The sequence below is a fragment of the Belonocnema kinseyi genome, chromosome 2, assembly GCF_010883055.1.
Source record: "Belonocnema kinseyi isolate 2016_QV_RU_SX_M_011 chromosome 2, B_treatae_v1, whole genome shotgun sequence".
Classification (NCBI taxonomy): Eukaryota; Metazoa; Arthropoda; class Insecta; order Hymenoptera; family Cynipidae; genus Belonocnema; species Belonocnema kinseyi.
In genome coordinates, this window is record NC_046658.1 from 123,372,794 (window position 1) to 123,386,359 (window position 13,566).

The 13,566-nt window shown below is 26.7% G+C and overlaps 2 protein-coding genes across 5 annotated transcripts in view; both read right to left on the reverse strand.

Moving 5' to 3' along the window:
- Window positions 1-13,566, reverse strand: part of LOC117167726 (neurocalcin homolog) — a 377,055-nt gene that overhangs the window by 116,534 nt on the left and 246,955 nt on the right. The gene's annotated exons all lie outside the window — the stretch shown is intronic.
- LOC117167727 (neuronal calcium sensor 2) overlaps window positions 1-13,566 on the reverse strand; it is a 307,826-nt gene that overhangs the window by 47,934 nt on the left and 246,326 nt on the right. Inside the window, exon 4 of the mRNA XM_033352877.1 lies at window positions 10,416-10,559. Within this exon, the coding sequence (XP_033208768.1) occupies window positions 10,416-10,559 (144 nt within the window). The remainder of the gene's footprint in view (window positions 1-10,415; window positions 10,560-13,566) is intronic.

The window sequence follows — 13,566 nt, forward strand, 5'->3', positions numbered from 1 at the left end:
CTCTATCCCATCCACACACTACTCCTTTCCCCTGCCGAGTGAGTCACGCCTACCCCGAAAGGGAAATGGCTTAATGGTGTAATAATAATAATAATAATAACTATAAGCGACGAAGATGCTATCCTTGTAGATTTTAATGGACTTAAAACTAGATCTGCAGCCCAGCATACAACGTTAGCTGCCGCGTTGCATTTTACAGGCGCAAAAGAACGCTCAATTTTCAATTTAAAAAAATTCAAGTGTTCTTCGGAAAAATTGCTTTTCTCCTGAGAGTCAAATTGCCTTTACATGATGTGTTTCAAATATTACATTAAATAATGCATAATCGTAGCCGTATCATGCATGTGGCGGAAACCCGAGTAAGTTTCATCCCCTTATAGTGCTATTTACAGAAACTCTCATTTTTGCAATTTTTTTTTTTTCAAAATCTCTGATTTTTCCCTGATTTCTGGATTTTTCCTGACCTGCGTCTACCCTATTTAGGTATGTGCACATAAAATTCTAGAATATTGTATATCCATAACAAAGAAACTCAATTTAAGCCGATTTCAGGATAAAATTTCAATCCTGGGAATATATATGGTAAGAAAAATGACCTCTGAAAATGTAAGGAATTTTTTTCATCTGTGTAAAGTGATTCCAGCGAATACGAAGTTGACGTAAAATCACTTGGAAGTCAAGTGCTTTCACGTGCGAAGAAAATAAGCAATCCCACTTATTTTTTTTTTACTTTCCTCACCACCCGTTTTATCACAATTTTTATCTTTCCCTCGGGTGATGCTCTCTTGCCAAAACAAATTATATCCAGAGAAAATCCTGCTTGGTGATTGAATATATGGAATCAGTTAAAAATTTATCTAATACTTAATCATTTGCGTTTGAATTTAATATAAAATTAAAAATATCATAACAATGTTCTGAAGAACCCAAATTCTGCAAAAACTATCTGGAAAGCAAAAATATGCCAAGTACAACTACATGAAATTGTGAAATCAAAATTGGCCAAGTAATTTGGCAAGAAATATTCATAATAAAATATATCAAGAACTTGGCGCCATTAGAATGTACCACGATTTTGTTATAAAAATCATTTTGCTTGTAACATTTAAACCCGCCATGTTTTATAATGTCTAATGTGGCTTTTTGAATTTATATTGGGTACTTTATAAAAAACTTTCCATAACATTTTTTTTTATGAATATTTTTTCCCAAATTACTTAGCCAACTTTCATTTCACAAATTCATGTCGTTGTACTTGGCAAACTTTAAAAAAATGTAAGATAGGTATGCCCAATCAATTAAATTTGAGCTAATACTATGAATCATATATATTTTCTAAAATTATCTTAGTAAAGTTTTTATAACGAAGAATAATTTAGTGAGGTTTTAAACTTTTTAGCGATTTTGCTTATAAATTATATATTAAAAAGTAGTAAATCCAAATAAAGAAATGCTTAATAATATTTTCAAAATTTTGTCAATACTTGAGATTCACAGTCTGAAAAAAATGTTAGCTCAATTTTTTAATGAAAAATTGTATGATTTTTATATAAGTTTATACAAAAAAATGCAAATAAATTTCTTTTCTAGTAAAATAGTGTCCTAAAATTTTTCATGAAGTAACTTGTGTATATTCCGAAATAAAAAAATATGCAATGGAACATGAACTTCATTTTTGAACGAAATTACCAGTTTTCTAACCTATTATTTTTAAAGTGCTAAAAATAAACTTCAATGTTTATTAAAAATAATATTCTTTAGTTTATAAATTATCAAAATTCCTACTTACTCATCGCAGACATTATTTAGTTGAAAATGCAACAATTTTGTTAAAAAGTCAACTGCTTGGTTGAAAAATCGATTTTCTCTCTTGTAAATTCAAAAATTTGATTACAATTATTTTTCTTTCTTCATTAATTTTTTTATTATTTGAACTATTTTTTAAAATCTTTTGACTACAAAATTCATCTTTTACTATAGAAATTTCATCTTTTTTAATTAAAAATCTAGCTGCCTGATTAAAAAGTAATCTGCTTTGGTTAAAAATTAAGTTGTTTGTTAAAAAGTCAAGTCTTTTTGTAGAAATTTCGTATTTTTGGTTTAAAAATTCTAGAACTTGGTAGAAAATTAATGATTTTTTCTTTTAAATTTCTCTTTTTGAGAATAATATCAATTTTTCGGTTAAAAATGGTTTGAAAATTAATCTGTTTTGTAGAGAATTCTTTTTTTTTGCTTATTTGAAATTCAATCACTTTGCTAAAAATTCATGTTTTTGGTTTGAAAATTCATCTCTTTTTGTAGATATTTCAAAATTTTTATTTGAAAATGCAATTTTCTGGTTGAAATTTAAACTATTTTGGTTAAAAATTAATTTTGTTGTTAAAATTTAACTTTTTTGTACCAAATTCGTATTTTTAGCTAGAAAATTCAACAGTTTAGTATAAAATTAAACTGGTTGTTTGAAAATTGATGTAATTTATTGAAAATTTGTCTTTTTCGGTAGAAAATAAATTTTTTGGTTAAAAATGCATCTTTGATACTTAAAAATTAAACTGTTTTAATTAAGGATTGACATTTTTTTATAGAAATATGTTTTTGTAGCATAAATTCAACTGTTTTTTATTTTTAATTTATTTTTTTCCGAAATATCAACTAGTTGAAAAGCTGAGAGTTGTTTATTTGGTTAAAAAATAATTTATTCAAATGAAAATTGAACTATTATTTTGAAAATTCAACTGATTGGTAAAAAATTAACTTTCTTTCTGAACATTCATATTCTCGTTAAAAAAATGAAATGTTTTTTTATATAAATAGTCTTTTTTGTTTAAAATTCAACAATTTGGTAGAAAATTACAATATTGGGTAAACAATTAAATTGTTTTGTAGAAAATCCTTGGGTTTTTTATTCAAAATTAATTATTTCAAATTTAAACTCAACTACTACATTTATCATTAAAAATTGATATTATTTAGTTTAAAAGTTTAACTATTCAGTTAAAAATGTTATGAAACGAGAAAAATATAAACTGAAATTTAATCAAATTTAGACTAGTAATACATCCATTGTTCTAATTATTTAGTCACAAATGGACTTTTTTTGTTAAAAAATCGTATTTTTGGTAAAAAATTAATCTTCTTGTTTAAAATTCAACTAATTTGTTTAAAACTGATTTATTTTTTTTGGGTATTCATTTTTGTAGTAAAAGATTAATCTTCTATATTGAAAATCCATTCTTTTGGTTTCAAATTAAACTATTCAGTTGAAAATTCCACTTTTTTTGTAGTAGGTTTATTTTTCTAGGTAAAAATGCAACTGTTTTAGTTGAGCATTCAATTATTTTATTTGGAAATTCGTCCTTTTTGGTCCAATTCAACTGTTTTTTCCCGTGAAGTCCGAGGCCTGGTTTCTATTATAATCTCAGTGTTCAAAGCACCAACATAAAATCACAAATCCAAAATACAAGACAAATCCAGATTAGGATTCTTGGTTCCTTTTTTTTTTGCTTGGCGGCGATTCGCTCATGAATCTTGATCTGCCTTCATAATCCAGATTTATTATATACTGTAATTTCTCTATTAATCGCAAAAACATATTTTTCAAAAGTATCTAAAGTAACGAATGCTTCAGTTCCAAGACGACTAAACTAAATAAAGATCTGATAACAAAAGTTCACAAGTCCATATTCATGACTTTTTTTGTCGAATAGAGGTTTTTAATGGATCTATTATTCGTTCGTGTTCAATAACCAAGCAATGGGTCTACCTCAGCACAAGCGTTTTACACATGCATTATCGGTAATATCAAAAGCCCATCCATTTTCAGTCAGCAAATGTGTTAATGCCAAGTTATATGCTTTTAGGTGGCATAATAATTCAATTGACATATTAGTCTCGATAAATTAGCACAGAAAAATACGGTTACGAATTCGCAATTTGACAATCTGCCAATGTATTTTAAAATAAATAGAGGAATGTAGCAAATGTTGGGATGGTTTTTGTTTTCGGCCAATAAATTTTTCCATGATTATATTTATGGGCTTTTATTACACTGTTTTGAAAGTCTATTAAATACATTAGTTTTTGTAAATAACACATATAATTACGATGTAAACAAAGATGTATGCTCCAAAAAAAAATTATTTTCCATGCAAAAAGACAAATTTTCGATGAAAAAATGTGATTTTTCTAACAAAATAGTTGAACTTTGAACTTGAAAAAATTTATTTTGAACTAGACGTTCAAATTTTCAGAGAAAAAAGAGTAAAATTTAAATAAAAACCAAATAGTTGAATTTTTAAGCCAACAAAGACGTATATTTTTTTCAAATAGTTCAATTTTCAACAAAAAACTTCATTTTTAAATAAGAGTCATGACTTTTTGACCAGAAAAGATGAATTTTCAAACCAAAAGAACGTATCTTCTATTTAAAACAGTTTTAGTTTTGACAAAAAAGATTAATTGCAACAAAATATTTGAATTTTTAACTTGCAAAGATGAGTTTTCCATCAAATAGTGGAACTTCAAAGCTAAAAAAATACTCTTTTTAGAAGACAGTTAAATTTTCAACAAAAAATTAATTTCTAAATAAGAAAGGTGCATTTTCCACCCAAAAGAAAGAATTTTTTTAACAAATTAACTTTCAATGAAAAAAATAGTTTTTTGACAAACTAGTATAACTTTAACTCGCAAGCATGACATTTTGACAAAAAATTTCATTAATAAATAGGAAAGATTTGTTTGATACTAAAAAAGCTAAATTTTTAATGCAAAATGACGAATTTTCTATGAAAAAGATTATTTCTTTAACAAAATAGTTAAACTTTTAACTTGCATAGATGGATTTTCAAGCCAATGAGACGTATCTTTTTCAAAGACTTTTTAATTTTCAAGAATAATGTTAATTTTTAAATTAAAAAGACGAATTTCTGACCAAAAAACATGAATTTTCAATCCAAAAGGTCGATTTTTTTATTCATAACAGTTAATTTTCGGACCAAAAAGATCGATTTTTACAAAAAAATTATTATTTTAATAAGAAATATAACGTTCTGTCCAAAAAAGAGGATGTATTTTTAATTTCTAAAATATTTTTTGTTTGTATTCTCAACTTAAATTGTAGAAGTAAACATAGAAAATAAAAATAAATAAGAAAATAATGAAATAAATTCGCTTCCTAATTCACAAGTTTCTATATCTTAATAACTTTTAAATGAAAGAATTCCGTGCCTAAAATACTTCTTTATATTTTAATTGTTTAATTAATGCATTATATTGAAATTAGACAAGTTTATACTTTACATTTATTTTTAACATGAGTTTTCTGCATTTATAAGAGCACTTTCACGCACATTAGTTAAAAAGCATATCTAATTTAACCTATTTTCAAAACAGAAATATTGTTCCACTTGTAACTTATTTACTTAAAAGCTGCTAATTTTTTTACTTCTTCTAAGTTGTCTATTTTCGAAGATTTCACCTACAACTATTCATTTTTTAATGTTTGAACATAACATTTATTTAAGTTCAAATGCTTACAATTTGATGATTTTAAACCATTTTCATTCGATATAGTTATCTTGTGAACGTGATTCAATTTGAAATGCATCACCAATTACAGATTTCCATTTCGATTGGACATAACACAAATTTGAAACAAAATATATTTAAAAGTTGTAGATTACTAAGTTTTTTAACATTTGGAACAATTGCAGATTTTTAATTTACGTTATTTAATTTTAGGCACTTTGCATTTAAAATTATTTAGATCAACGATTTTAATTCAAATTTTGGTGCTTGCCAATGCTTTGAAATTAATAATTCTGATCACTTCAAACGGAAAATTATTTATCCCTTAGGGCTTGAAACTTTAAACAGTACGATTGAAATATAAATTATTCCATTTTTCAATAAGAGAATTTGAAATTACTTGACTTCAAAAATTTTCGCCTTTAAAATATTCGATCATTACGTTTTACGATTTAAGAAAAGTACAATTTTAAAAGAGTTTTCTTCAAAAAGTTGAAAAAATGGAATAAGTCCAAATAAAACATTGCATTTTTAATTTTAGGCTGATAAAATAGGTTCAAATTAAGATTTTAAAAAAGCAGACCCTGAATAAACATTACAAATGTACTATGTTATTGTATGCTGAATAATATACTTGAAAATTGGAGCTTCAAATAACCAGCAGACACTAACTTCTGCAAACGATTCCCGTATCTCCAGGAGAAACGAGATTGGCGAAGTTGTAGCCAAGAAACACTACATAACAACTGTAGTTTCCAGAGATGGCACATCTAATTTTCAATACTTGCGATAAGGAATTTCCGATTCCCTATTGTTTTTATATATCAGACTTCACAGCCCAAAATCATCTCAAAGCAAGTGACATTGGGTTATTTTTCACGAAAATAGAATGTTCAAATAAAAAATTGATATTTCAACAAAATTATGAAATTTTCAATTCGATAATAGAAGTTTTAACCAAGAGAGATAAATTCTGAATCAAACATATAACAGTAGGCTTTTTAATTCAAAAGAATTAAATTTCAAGCTTAAAGAAAATATAATTTTCTACAAAAAGAGCGATTTGTGTATGCACAGACAAAAATAAAAAAATTAAACGTTTGACCGAAAAAGATGACTTCTCAACATAATAGTGGAATTCTCTATAAAATAATTCAATTTGTAACCTAATAATAGAACTTTTAACCTGAAGAAACTTAATTCCGAATTAAAAATATGTAATAAGCTAAATAACTATACAAAAGTTTACATTAAAAATGGACAATTATGGAATCTAGTGAGAGAAGTAAAGAAGGACCTCTCGACTCCAAAGACTATTGTTTAGGAAATTTTTAGCCAAGATTTGGCCCGAATTTCGGAAAACTAAGTGGGTTCTTAACCACGACAAGGCGTCCGTCCACTGGCTGCAGCCTATTCAGCAATTTATGGTGAAACACGGTCTTTACAAACTTCGGCAGTCCATAGTACACGTAGCATTCAAAGTATAAATCGCAAAAGAAACATTAATTAGCAAGCCAACATAAATACTCCGAAACCGCAAATATATTTGTAAACTCTACCACGAAGGAAATTACGAGCCCGATTTTCGTTGTTAATTAGATGTCCAAATATAATTGGTTGCAATTCAAACAAAGTGAAAGAGTAACAAGCATGTTGCTCGAAAATAAAATATGTGGTCGATCTGCATGGCTTAACATTTGACCCAATTTTCACAAACTGCGACTCCACTAATGACCCATCTCGTCAAGCATTGAATTACGTATGAAAAATACGGCCCTCTCGTGCGTTTTACCGCGGTTTCAAAAAACCCCCTTTGGAGATTCAGATACCTTTCTATCGTCGGCCATAGCAAAATTTTAATTTAAAATTTGCAGTATTCGACAAATGTGACTGAAGTTCGCAACGTGAGGCATCAGACTCTCTTCAAAGATCAAAAAAGTTCAAATAGTGTTACAAATTATAAAAAATAGGGTGAACTTAGTTTCATAACATTTTTCAAGTATCTAATCTAATGCTTTTGAAGTTTAAAAAATGAACCTCAACGTTTACTAAAAAATATATTCTTTAAGCCTATGAATAAAAAAATAAAAAATACAGAGTTGCATTGTTAACCAAAAAAGATTCGATGTATATCAAAATATATCAATTTTCAAATCAGAAAAAGGAATTTTCACCAAGAAACATTTTTCAGCCAAAAAAAAATTTGAACAGACCGTTAAATTTTCAGGATGAAAATAGGAATTCTTAACAAAAGAGTTAGTTTCCAACCAAGTAGTTAAATTTTGGACAAAAATGTTTGAATTTTTAACCCAAAAAGATAAACTTTCAACTAAAAAACGAACTTTAAAAAAAATAATAATAATTTTCAAACAAAGTAGTTGAATTTTAAACCAATTAATTGAACTTTTAACGAAAAAGACGATATTTTTAAACTGAGTAGCTGAATTTTGAACGAAAACATATTAATCTTCAACCAAACAGTGGAATTTTTGACTATAAAGGATAACATTTCGACAAAATTGAAAAAATTTTAACAAAATTTGCATTTACAATGAAAAATACGAATTTTCAATCAAAAAGTAGGATTTTTCAATAAACTAGTTCCACTTCCAACTAAATAGTTAAATAAATTTTTTACCGAAAAAATAATTTCAAACAAAATAGTATAACCACATCATTGAATTTTTAACTCAAAATCATTATATTTCGATTAAAATAGATTAATTTTTAGGCAAATTTGAATTTCGCACTAAAAACATGAATTTTCTACAATTTTCTACATTTCTTACAATGGACGTATTCATTTTAATTTTTAGAGGCGAAAAAACGTAAGCTAAAAGTCAATCAAATCAAATTTCGCCTAGCGTCACATCCATTGTTCAAACTTAATTAAAACTTAATTAATTTGCTGAAAATTCGGCTGTTTTGTAGAAAATTACATTTTTGTTTGAATTGTCATCTTTTTTCGGTTGAAAATGTAACTCCTTGGTTGTTAGTTGAACTAATTTCTTAAATGTTAATTTTGTTCGTTGAAAATTCGTAATTTTATTTCAAAATCCGTTTTTTTGTTTGTTTTCAAATAATACTTTTGTTGAATATTCATATTATCGGGTCGAAAACTTAACTTATTTGTAGAAAATGTGTCTTTTTGATTTGAAAATTCAATAATTCGGTAGTAACTTCAACTATTAGGTACAAAATTAAACTATTGTGTAGAAAATTCACTTTTTTATCAAAAATTAATTATCTCAAATAAAAATGTAACTACTGGGTTTTGGGATAAGCATTGATCGATTTTAATTTAAAAATTCAACTAATTGGTTGAGAAATGAAAAAATATAACCTAAAAAATTAATTAAATAAAATTTAGACTTGCATCACATCCATTATTCAAACTATTTAGTTGAAAATGTATGTAATATGTTGAAAATTTGTATTTTCGTTAGAAAATTAATCTTCTTGGTTGCAAACCCAATCATTCTAATGAAAATTTATGTTGTTGAAAATTATTATTTTCTGGTAGAAACTCAATTTTCTGGGTTGAAAATTCAACTATTTGGTTAACAATTTGCGTATTTTTTTATAATTCATCTTTTTTGTTAAAAATATAATCTTTTGTGTTTAAAATGCATGTTTAGGGTTGAAAATGTACTTTTTTGTTCAAAATTCAACTGATTATAATTAAAAATTTTAATATTCATACAGAAAAACAGTCACTCTAAAAAATTTATTCAATCAAAAAAAGTTATTTAAATTTTTGTTCTAATGCTCGGTTCTCGGGTTTTATTTTAAAAATTATTTGTGTTTGATGTCGAACAGGAGAAAAAAGTTTTATTCCAATATCCCTAACGGAAGAATTCGTTTTTTCTGGGTGGATGAATCGAAGCCTTCCGACAGTGATACGGGAAGTATTTTTATTTGCTTCTACTAAAACCTGAATTGCAAGTAATTAGCGAAATAAAATACGAGATCTCGGCGTTTAGAGAAAAGTTAAAATTTGTTTAATGGATTTTTTAAATTAATAAATTTAAAAAAAATGATAGGCTTTAGAGTAGGGATATTAGGAACATATTTTTTGTCTAACATCAAATACAAGTAATTTATTCAATATTATTCAAGTAATATTATTCAATATTATTATGATTATAATTATAATATTATAATTCAATATTATTCAATAACATTCAAGTAATTTATTATTTAGTACAAAAATCAGGCGTTTAGAAAAAATTTAATTCCTTTAATACATTTTTTTAAATCGACAAATTTGTTCGAAATGTCAGTATTTTGCAATGGTTATTGGGATTAAACTTTTTTGCTATTATATGCCATACAAGTAATTAGTGAAATAAAATCTACAAACCGAGAATTTAGAGAAAAATGCTAATTTTTTAATTTTGAATTTGTTTAATTTAATCAATTTTATTAATTTAGAGTCTTCCGGTATGGATATTAGGATGAAACTTTTTTGGTATTGCCTTTAATGAAATACGTGTAAATTGTCAAATAAAATCCAAGAACCGATCGTTCAGAGAAAATAGATCATTTCTAAAATGTTAACAATTGGTAGAGGAATATTAGAATCAAAAAATAATATTAAAATGATCAATTATTAACTATTATTATTAATCTTTGAATTACCAAAATTAATTAAAATTTTTGTTTATATACATTACGAACTTCAGTTACATTTCGACAATGAAAAATTTTCGAAGCATAAATTTTCAAAATTGAAAATGTCAAGTTCAAGCCTACAAAATTATTTAAAATTAGAATAAAACATGTAAAATAAAAATTCAATAAGAAAATATTCGAATAACTTTTCTCCTATAGGATAGAACTGAAACTCCTCAGGTAAAAATAGAATGAATTAATTTAAAAAACCTTACCTTAAAGTCGATATAGCCATTTTTGTCCATATCAAATGTACGGAATACGTGATCACAAAACTCTTCGGCATTCCCCGAAGGGAAGAACATTTTGTACATATCAACGAATTTTGCAGGCGTGAGCCTACCATTGGGACAGTCTTGCTGTAACACAAAAAATAAGAAAAAAAGTTAATTAAAATTTAAGAAATTTAAATTAGACCAAAATCCAAATTAAAAATCCCATTTAACGTCAAATAATCAAATTGATGCAAAATCCTGTTAAATAAAACAAGAATCCAACGACCAAATTTGAACCACAATGAATAAACAAAAACCAAAAATGCTATTGTAATCTGAAGAAAAAAAAAACAAATAAAATTTTTGGACAAAAATAAAAAAGAGGAAAGAAAAATGAGAAGGCAGCCAACCACATCCCCTCCCTTCTCTTTTTCTTTCTTTCGTCTTTTTTATTTTTATCATCATCAAATTACAATAAAATAAAAATATAAAACATAAATAAATAAAATTGCATTACCAACGTTTGGGTACTCGTACAGTACCCTATTTAAGTGGTAGAAATTGACAACACCCACGAACAGGTGCTCTCTCTTTGATACCTGTGAATCGAATGAGGGTCAGTAAGCCAATCTGTTGTAAACACAATATAAATATCTGTCAAAATTACATCAGAAATAGAGAAGGTAAACGAAAAACAGAATTAATGAAACAGCCACGTTAAATGTAATTAATCATATTAGCATAAGATTTGTTCAGCCCATCCAAATCGGTTTTTAAATTAATTGATGACTTTTTTTGATTTTTGATATAAAGCTTTTCCATGAATTCCCTCTTTCTCTCATTACTTTCACTATGCAAAATTTGAACATTATCCCAGTCAAACTTATGGTCAACATCAACAAATTTTTTTGTATGTCTTGCAAGAAAAATCTTATAACAGCGTCTTAAACGAACATCACTTTTGTGCTTCTTTATCCTAGTATTGAGAAGTCTGCCAGTCTGTCCCACGTAATTCATCTTACAGGCCCTGGAAGTGATCTTATAGACAACACCACCCTTTTCAAAATTATCTAAAGAATCTTTACAAAAATTTATAATCGAATCCATTTTAAATGGAATGCGGAAAATAGTATGAATTAAAATTTTTTTAACATAAGTTCAATAGTTTTAGAAATTTGACCAAAAAATTGAAGAACAAAAGTATTAAACGAACTATATTCCTTTAACTCTTTCTGATTATCTACAGGCAAATTATTAATCTCTTTGTTTTTTATTTGTTGAACTCTAATTGCAATATGTTTCTCAATTAACTTTTTTGGATAATGACTCAGAAAAAGGATATTCCTAACAATATTCAAATTTCTTGTGTGAAATGAATAATGGGACAAACCTAGAGCTCTGTCAACTAAGCTTTTAATTACTGCAATTTTGTTTTGAAAGGGATGAGTAGAAAGGAAATTTGAAATTCTACCTGAATATGTACTGTTTTTGTAGAGAATCCTTCAGAATCAAATCAAAATTTTGTTCTAAAAATTTGGCGGGAGTATTAATAGTTTAAATAACTATTCTTAAGGGATAGCCATCTTTGTGAATCTTTCTCAAACCATAACATCTTGCAAGAACTGTGTCTTCAGTGTTAATATCAGTCCATCTTATATCCTTTCCCAGAAGTCCTTTCTTTCTCCAATTATCAAGCATCTTATAAGTGTCTCTTTTTAATTGTTTAGCGGATTTTCATGTAATAATTCAAAATTATCATTATCAGAAAGCAAATTCTTCATATCCCTAATTTTTATTTATATATCCCTAATCATTATTTTTTTTATCAGATAAGAGTTAAACATGATCCTGAGGCGTTCAGAAACGTGCAGTTATGGTGTGATATCAACAAGAAATTAAGAGGCTTCTTCAAAAAAGATTTTTGATTGAATGTAGAAGAAACGATGTTTTACCTAAAAAAAATTTTTTCCTGGATAAAAAATTTCGAGATTTTTCTTTTCACATTAATTTTTGTAATAAAAAGTTTGAACACACTTTAAACAATTTTAAATTTTCACTACTAAATTTATTTATCATAGATGTTTCAAATCAGGTTAATTTTTTAAAGTCAAAAATTTCAAGAATAAAAAGTGAATTAGAATTTTGTTTACAACAAGATGAAATTATTAATCTTTTAAGGCATCAGATTCTCCTCAATCCAAGATTTTTAAGCAGTGATGTAAAACATGATAACAAACTTTCAAATTTAATTCATCAGCAAACTAGTGTTCAAGAGCAAAATTTAAATTTACATAGGATTTTTGATGAAGGAGGTAAAGATCCTTGGTTTTTTAATTCACTGAGAAAACGAACCGTTAACCGAGCTGGATAAATAGCTCGGTTAAAGACATATTATTTAAGAAGAACAGAGTAATGATTGTAAGTAATCATGTGCTTGTTGCTATCACAGCCGAGCTAAAACGGTTAAAGTCAAATGATAAAAAATAACAAATTACTTAGTTGTCAGAACCGAGTTTGACTGCAAAATTTGAATGACTAGTTCTTTGCTAAAATAAAGTTTCTTAGAAACAACCCTGATATGGTTTGCATGAATGCTGATAAAGTAGTATTACTGTTTGCATGAAAAATTGTATTATATGAGGGATATGCAGAATTTACTTTCTGATAATGATAATTTTGAATTATTACATGACAATCCGATAAAAAAATTAAAAAGAGACACTTTTAAGATGCTTGACAATTGGAGAAAGAAAGGACTTCTGGGAAAGGATATAAGATGACTGATATTAACACTGAAGACACAGTTCTTGCAAGATGTTATGGTTTGCGAAAGATTCCAAAAGATGGCTATCCTTTAAGAATAGTTATTTGTACTATTAATACTCCCACCAAATTTTGAGAACAAAATTTTAATTTGATTCTCAAGGACTCTATCACAACATATAAATATAATGTCAAAAATAGCTAGAAATTTCAAAAAAGTATCATTCAAAAAAAGCTTCTGGATGACCATGTAATAATTTCTTTGGATGTTATTACAATGTTTTCGAGTATACCACTTGAATTAGTTAAAAAGGCAATTTTAAATAGATGGGCCAATATAAAAACCCGTACACGTTTATGTCAAAAAGATTTTATTGAAGGGATATTT